Raw genomic sequence first — 7,862 nt, 5'->3', positions numbered from 1 at the left:
AGGAGCACAGTCTGGTTTGTGATTGGTTAAAAGGTCACCACGCACTGGCCAATGAGAGCTGAGGCGCTTCTGGTATGAATAAGTGGAAGGCGGGAGCCATGGGGAGGGGAAGCAGGAGACCTAAGAAGGTGTGTCACGTCCCTTATGCTGTTTGTGGAAGCTTTTGTGTAATTGGTGGGTTCTTCTTCCGATTATACCAATCGCAAGCTCTTCTCTGCGGAGCCTTAACTATGAAATTGAAAGTGGAGATGAGGATGCAGCCAATGGAAAAAAAAAGTGCACAGCAGCCAATCCTCCTGCAGCGTTTTGTGTCTTTGCCCAACTGGAGAAAGTGTTTCATGTGGAGGGGCGTTACCCAGTCGCCAATGGGCGGGCGCCAGTGAAGCGGAGGAACCAATGAGTGTGAGACGTTGAGTGACAGCTGTCCAATAGAGACCCTCAGTGCTGGTACGGATTGCGGCTTAAGCACCGCGGCGGTCTGAGGAATGTCAACTATTCAACATGGAGGCGGAGGTCGATAAGCTGGAACTGATGGTGAGTGTGAAGTGAAGGAGATCTGCTGGGTAGTTTATTTCTCCCGGATGGTCTCCAAGGTGGGATGCAATTTTGAGTCGCCGAAAACAATGGGTGGCGGAAGCTGGACCATATTCGAGTTCCCTCCTCTTGTATCAAAGGGAGTCGCCGCCGCCTGGTCGCTTTTAACCGCCGCGGAGGAAGGGGTTACATCCGGGAAACTCGTGAGGGAAATGGCGGGAGATGCTGATGTAGCCGGGCCTTTGGAATTCCTTGTTCCTTGCCCTTACCTTTCCGCCCCCCAAGGAGCTGTGGCTCCTAAAGACAGCGTTCTATGCATTTCCCCCTCAAAGACGTGACTGGAATGATCCTTAAACGCCCCTTGAAGGGGAGAGGTCGTTCACGCTGCAAGAAATGGGGATGGAGGGTGGGGTGGGGAATAAACCGAGGGGGGCGGAGAGAAATCCCATTAGGGCAGAGCGGTTCACGTTCTCCAAGGCGGGCTGAGAAAGTCTGAGAAGGGTTTTGACTTGCGTGCAGAACTTCCTGGCGGCCAAGGGAAGCCCCAAGACCAATTTCTGTTTGGCTGGAAGGTGGCAGTCCTTGAGTGGGGGTGAGAGGTGTGAGCGATGGGGACCTGAACCTCGATCTCCTTTCTCGACGCACGGGAGGAATTGGGACCTAGAAGGCACTCCTCCTCTGGAGTTGCCGAATTTCATTCATTTATGAAAGTAGGGGGCGGGGGCGAATAATTGGAAAGGACTCCCGCTGCTGCTTGGCCTGCTCGGAGGCGCCAAACTAAAGGGATGCCCTAGTTTTCTTCTATGGATCCTTCCCTGACTTCCTCTTTATTCCCTTCCTCCCATTCTTGGACGACCAGCGTGATCGCCCGCGCTTTTTTTTTTTTTTTTTTCTTAGTTCCCCTTGTTCTTTCTCCAGTCCTTTGCTCCCTGTATTACCGTGTGTGAATTGGACTGGCTTTCTTTAAAATGTGGAATTTGGAGGACGCGCCCATCGTTTAATTCCTGTCGTTTTTTGTTAAAGGAAAATAGCAAAATTAAGTAAAAAAAAAAGCCCAACTCTTTCTTTTCTGTCTCAATCCGCCGTCCTCCCCCCTACAATACTCTGGCTTTACCACTTAAGATATCATTTGTTCCAGTGCTGCTTTCTCCAAGCAGAACCTTGGGTCACTTCAACATCAGCACTTGTAGTGATCCTGGAAGAAACTGAGTACCACACTCACCCCCATTCCCACCTCCAGAAAATGTGAGAGTTTGATATACCTTATTATTTTCTTCTGACTTATTAATGAATTAAAGTGCCTCTCAAATTCAGATTTGACTAGAGGGCTTTCAGTTGATTCCGACAATTTTGAGTTTTAATTTTCTTTGTGGGAGTCTGTGGGGAATGGCGTGGGGCGGGATGGCAGTGAAGAAGGAAGAATTTTCTGTTGCTTTACAAACCTGTGAAAATGAACTTTTAGTTTAACGTTTTGTTATTTTTATCATTCATTAATCAAACAGAAGAATCCAAAACATGTCAAGTATCCTAGTTTGATTCTGTTAACAGGCATAAATTAACACGGGTCTTGCCCTTTTCCCCATTCTGAATTCCTCTCTGAATGGATATTTCTGCCTTAAGTTTAAGATGCTAAATGGTACTAATTCTGCTTTTAAGTGTTTTTCTCCCCCCTCAAGTTAGCTGTTTATTTTTGAGGTATCAATTAAGGAAGCCCTTTCTTGGACTTTGCATGAGAGACAGAATTCTCACAGGACTTTTTTTCTTTTCTTTCTTTTTTTTTTTTTTAGGTTGAACACATTTTAATTTAAGAAAAAAATGATTAAGTGTACATCTTGAAAAAAGGTTTTAGAAAACTGTCAGATAGCCATACTCTTAAACTTTTAGGTGTTTGAATGATGGGGTAGTTTCAAAAAAATTCTTTGTAAGGGATGAAGAGAAAAAAGCAGGTTTTTAAAAATTACTTGCTGGTAACCTAGTGGTATGCACCCCCCTTCAAGTTATTAGTTGTAATTAGTTTGTTTCCATATTCATCAGGGTTTAAAAATGTATTTGAATGATTATAGTTTTGATACAGAATTAACAAAGATTTCTTTTGATTGAATAGTAAAAGGTGGTGTATCTCATCTTCAGATTTGCCATGTGCTTTAAAATATTTTATGAACTGGTTTAGTTTCTTAGATTGGAAAGAAATTATTTCCTATCCAATCCTCTGAGTTTTGGTTCTGCTTTACTTTGAGTAAAGGATTTGTTGAGGAACTAATGTTGAAAATTTAATAAATGAAAGAGAATGCATACTATTTAACTTTGAAAAGAAAGTATTCTCACTTTTTAGAAAGCCTGGTCCTCTTATTTTAAAAATATTTCATATTTTTCTTGTTTGAATTAACTTCCAATTCAGAAAATTAAATATCTGTCTCTGAAGTACTTGTCTTTAAAACCTGGTCCTTGGCTGGCAGAGTTGAACTATTCTAATACCTGAGTTATGTGGCCTTAGGATTTGAGATCAAGTCACCCATGTTCCAGCTGTCCTGTATTTGGTTTATTTTTTAGGAGGTTGAATCTAAATAGCTGAACTAGACTATTTAAAGTTTTGTATAAATAATGGAAAGTATTTTTACATCAGTCAACATTATTAATGGGGGAATAAGCTCATTGTAGAGTAATCTTTGTTCTCTAACTTTTTTCCTTTCACTTACTGGTTGAGTGATATTTGTCCAGTGTTCTTTTGTGGTACCGCTAGTGATTGTGCAAAAGTACAATGTGATGTTATGATACTATTTCTATTTCTGGGTTTATAACAGACTTCTAAATGATTTCTTACTGGTTAAAAGGTTGGGATAATGATAATTAGCTTGAATCTAAGAAAACCTGATTTCTAAATCTCAGAACCTCCTCCTGTACCATTATTATTTCCTTCTTGATGTTTGTATGTTTGAAGAAAGTGGAGATGATTTCCTCTTATGTTTAAGATCTTTAGGGGCTAACTGAAAATTTAAAATCCCCTTCCATAGTATTCCCTTAGGTAGGGTCTTGTTTAGGACTCCTTAATTCCTTGAGAACCTGTAAATTTTTGAGATAAAAAGAGCTTTTTAGAGTTCAGTGTATTTATTTTATTTTATTTTTTTAAAGACTTTTTATTTATTTGACAGAGATCACAAGTAGGCAGAGAGGCAGGCATCGAGAGAGAGAGAGAGAGAGAGAGAGAGAGAGAGAGGAGGAAGCAGGCTCCCTGCTGAGCCGAGAGCCTGATGAGGGGCTTGATCCCAGGACCCTGAGACCATGACCCGAGCTGAAGGCAGAGGCTTTAACCTACTGAGCCACTCAGGCACCCCTATTTATTTTATTTTATGTTTTAAAATATTTTATTTATTTATTTGACGCAGAGAGAGCACAAGCAGGGGAAGAAACAGGCTCCCCATTGAGCAGGGAGCCTGATGTGGAATGTAGGGCTTAGTCCCAGGACTCTGGGATCCAGTTTAGTGTAGTTTAGATTCCAGAAAGATAGATTGGGTATTTAGAGATCGGAAACTTATTTTACTTTTCATTTGTTTTCTCTGATTTTCTTACTTAATCGATCATTTGCAATGGGGAAGCTAATCAACATATCTCAGCAAAACAAGTATTTTTCACAATTTTGTCTCAGTAGTAATTATAACTGGTTTTGTTAATACTAGTCTTAAGGTATTAACAAAACCCATATTAATAACTTCTGAAGCTTAGGATGTACTTACAGAAATCCTTTCTATATATTTTTGTTAAGTATTAATCACAAGTTAGTCATTAGAAAACTATAAGTTAAGTTCTTTCTTTTTAACATTGATATACATGTTCTTAGGTTTTGGATGTCTTTTGTCCAAAATGGTAGCCCTTCTTTAAATTCTTTTCACACTGATGCTTCAGCTGATGCAAGATGCTTTTGTTTTCCTTTACTATCAATATCTGCTAACGAATGCTCTGACTTTATTGCACTACTGTACTTTACAGCTAGCAGTGCAATAGTATTGTCAAAGCATCTGAAAGCAGAATGTACACCAGAATTTTGATTCTTGCCTTACATCTTTCTTCAGTATCTGTGAGTAATTTACCACAATCTTTGTTGCTGAAAGTGTTTAATTTTATTACCCTAAGTATATGTTTCAGGAAGTCATAATTTGAAAAAAGCTCACTATCGTAATTAATGCACTATGAAACACATTGAGGTAATATTTTTTATACCTGAAGTTGATATGACTTGTTTAAATGAGTAGTTGGATTTTTCTTCTTTCTGTAACAGATTTGGATAGGTTCTGGCATGTCTTGGGTTTTCATTGAGTTTTAAGGTGAATTAGTAAGTAATGAAAACAATCTCTGCTGTCTATTTTATATGATAACTTGCCCCCAATTTTAATTGATGTTAATTATGTGTGCTATGTAGTTTATGCTTGAATTTCAAACTTATGAGTGCTTGTTTTAAAGTTCTTTTTTGTAGTAATGAAATAGAATAAAGTGTGAATCCATTACTTCTTTTGTAATCAGTTTTTAGATATAATTTGCATACAAAAAATGTACCAATTTTAGTTGTACAATTTGATGAGTTTTGAAAAGTGTGGACAATCATGTAACCATCCCCACAGACATGGTATAGAACATTTCCATCACCTAATGTTCCCTTATGCCCCTTTGCAGTCAGCCAGCCTCTTCCTCCCAAGCTCCCTGACAATGATTGATCTCTAGTTTTGCCATTTCTAGAAGTTCATATAAATGGAATCATTTATAGCTTGCAGTTTTTGTGCCTGACTTCTTACACTTGGCAGAATGCTTTTGAGATTCATCTGTGTTGTTGTACTTAGTAGTAGTTGGACTATTTTTATTGTTGAGTAGTATTTCATTGGTATTGATTATCACAAACTATTTATCCATTTACCAGATTGTGAACTCTGGGTTGTTTCCAGGTTCTGCTTATTATGAATAAAGACATTATAAACATTGTAGTGTAAGTCTTTGTTTGGACACAATGTTTTTGTTTCTCTTGGGTAACATAATAAAAATGTATGCTTCATCTCATAAAAGAACCACTGAAATATTTACCAAAGCTATGATTTAGGGTTCCAGTTTCTCCATATCCTTACCAACATTTGATATCTTGGTATTGCCAGTCTTCTTTTTCTTTTTTTTAAAGATATATTTATTTTAGAGAGAGAACGAGCACCTGTAGCAGGGACAGAGGGAGAGAGAGAGAGAGAATCCCAAGCTGACTCCACACCGGGCACAGAACCCAATGTGGGGCTCAATCTCATGACCCATGAGATCATGACCTGAGCCAAAACCAAGAGTCATTCAACCATCTCAGTCTTCATTTTAGCTATTCTAATAGTTGTATAATGGTATCTGCTTATAGCTTGAATTTGCATTTCCTTAATGGTTAATGATATCCACCATCTTTTAACGTGCTTATTTGCACTTGGAATATCTTCTTTAGTGAATATCTGTTGAAATCTTTTGCCTATTTTCAAATTGAGATATTTGTCTTTTTTTTTTTTTCAAGATTTTATTTATTTAATTGAGAGAGAGTGGTCACCCATGAGCAGGGGAAAGTGGCAGAAGCAGGCTCCCTGATGAGCAGGGAGCCCCATGCGGGGCTCGATTCCAGGACTCTGGGAACATGATCTGAGCTGAAGGCAGCTGCTTCACCAATTGGGTCACCCAGGTGCTTTCTTCCTTTGTTTCTTTTTTTAATATTTTATTTATTTATTTGTTAGGGAGAGGGAGGGAGAGAAAGTGAGAGAGCACACAAGCAGGCAGAGAGGCTGGCAGAGGCAGAGAGAGAAGCAGGCTCCCTGCCGAGCAAGGAGCCCATGTGGGACTCTATCCCAGGACTCTGGGATCATGACCCGAGGCGAAGGCAGTGGCTTAACCTACTGAGCCACCCAGGCGTCCCACCCAGGTGCTTTCTGAGATGTTTGTCTTTTTAACTATTTTAAGAGTCCTTTAATTTTTTTCTGTTACTGCCCTCTCACATAAAAATTTTTGATGAAGTTCAATTTATGCATTTATTCTGCTATGGATTACGCTTTTTTGTGTTGGTTTTTTTTTGTTGTTGTTGTTTTCTTTTGATTATTTATTTATTTATTTGACAGAGAGATAGAGAGTACAAGTAGGTGGAGAAGCAGGCTCCCTGCTTGGCTTGGAAGCTTGATCTGAGGACCCTGGGATCATGATCTTAGTGGAAGGCAGCCACTCAACCGACTGAGCCACCCAGGCTCCCCTGCTTTTTGTTTACAATCTCAGAAATCTTTGCCTAACTCAAGGTCACAAATGTTTTTTTTCTAGAAGACTAGAGTGTTAGTTTGTACATTTCTTTTCTTTTTAAGGGTTTATTTATTTATTTTAGACAGGAAGAGTGTGTATGAGTAGGGAGAGGTGAAAGCAGACTCCCTGCTGAGTGTGGAGCCTGACATGGAGCTTGGTCCCAGGACAAGATCCTGACCTAAGCTGAAACCGAGAGTTGGGCTCCTACCTGACTGGGCCACCCGGGTGCCCCAGATTTTACATTTAGATTCCTGTCCATTTAGAGTTAATTTTTGTATGTGGTATAAAGTGAGAGTAAAAAGTCTTTTCATTTATTTATTTATTTTGCATATGGATAATCCTCTTTTCTGGTAGCATTGGTTGAAAACTTTCTCATATCCCTATTGAATTTCCCTTAGCTCCTTTGTACCAAATCGGTTGAATGAGTATGTAGGAACTGGTTTATTTATTTATTTAAAGATTTTACTTATTTATTTATTTGAGAGAGAGAGTGAGATCTCACGTGTATGAGTGCGGGGAGGGGCAGAGTGAGAGAGAGAGTCTGAAGGACACTGTGCACTGACACCCCTGAGATTATGACCTGAGTTGAAATTAAGAGTCGGTCACTGAACTGTCTGAGCGACCCAGATACCTGGTTTATTTATTTTTGAACTCTGTTTTGTTCCATTATGACATATCATGCTATCATGGTTACTGTACCTATATAATAGGTCTTCTGTTACTGTTGTTCCAGACGTAGATTTTAGTGATTCATCCGTTGCATATAACATCCAGTGTCTATTACATGAAGTGCCCTCTGTAATGCCCATCACCCAGTTACCCTATCCCCCTACCCACCACCCCACCCCTCCAGCAGCCCTCATTTTGTTTTCTATAGTTAAGAGTCTCTAATGGTTTGTCTCTCTTTTTTCTTTTTTGGTTTGTCTCTTATAATAAGTCTTGAAATCATTTAATGTGAGGCCTCAAACTTTGCTCTTGTTTTCTAAAATTTTTAAATTATTTTGTATTTCCAAATAAGCCTTTTTTTGAGGGGGGGGGGT

General features: G+C 39.4%; 1 protein-coding gene across 1 annotated transcript in view; it reads left to right on the top strand.

Annotated features, from left to right (window-relative positions):
* Positions 1–393: 393 nt before the first annotated feature.
* The window catches only part of SKA2 (spindle and kinetochore associated complex subunit 2), a 41,157-nt gene continuing 33,688 nt past the window's right edge, over positions 394–7,862 (top strand). Inside the window, exon 1 of the mRNA XM_059380586.1 lies at positions 394–534. Within this exon, the coding sequence (XP_059236569.1) occupies positions 502–534 (33 nt within the window). The 5' untranslated portion in view covers positions 394–501. The remainder of the gene's footprint in view (positions 535–7,862) is intronic.

The sequence above is a fragment of the Mustela nigripes genome, chromosome 16 (assembly GCF_022355385.1).
Source record: "Mustela nigripes isolate SB6536 chromosome 16, MUSNIG.SB6536, whole genome shotgun sequence".
Classification (NCBI taxonomy): domain Eukaryota; kingdom Metazoa; phylum Chordata; class Mammalia; order Carnivora; family Mustelidae; genus Mustela; species Mustela nigripes.
The sequence above is the reverse complement of the archived record's forward strand: the minus strand, read 5'-3'. Positions and strand labels throughout refer to the sequence as shown.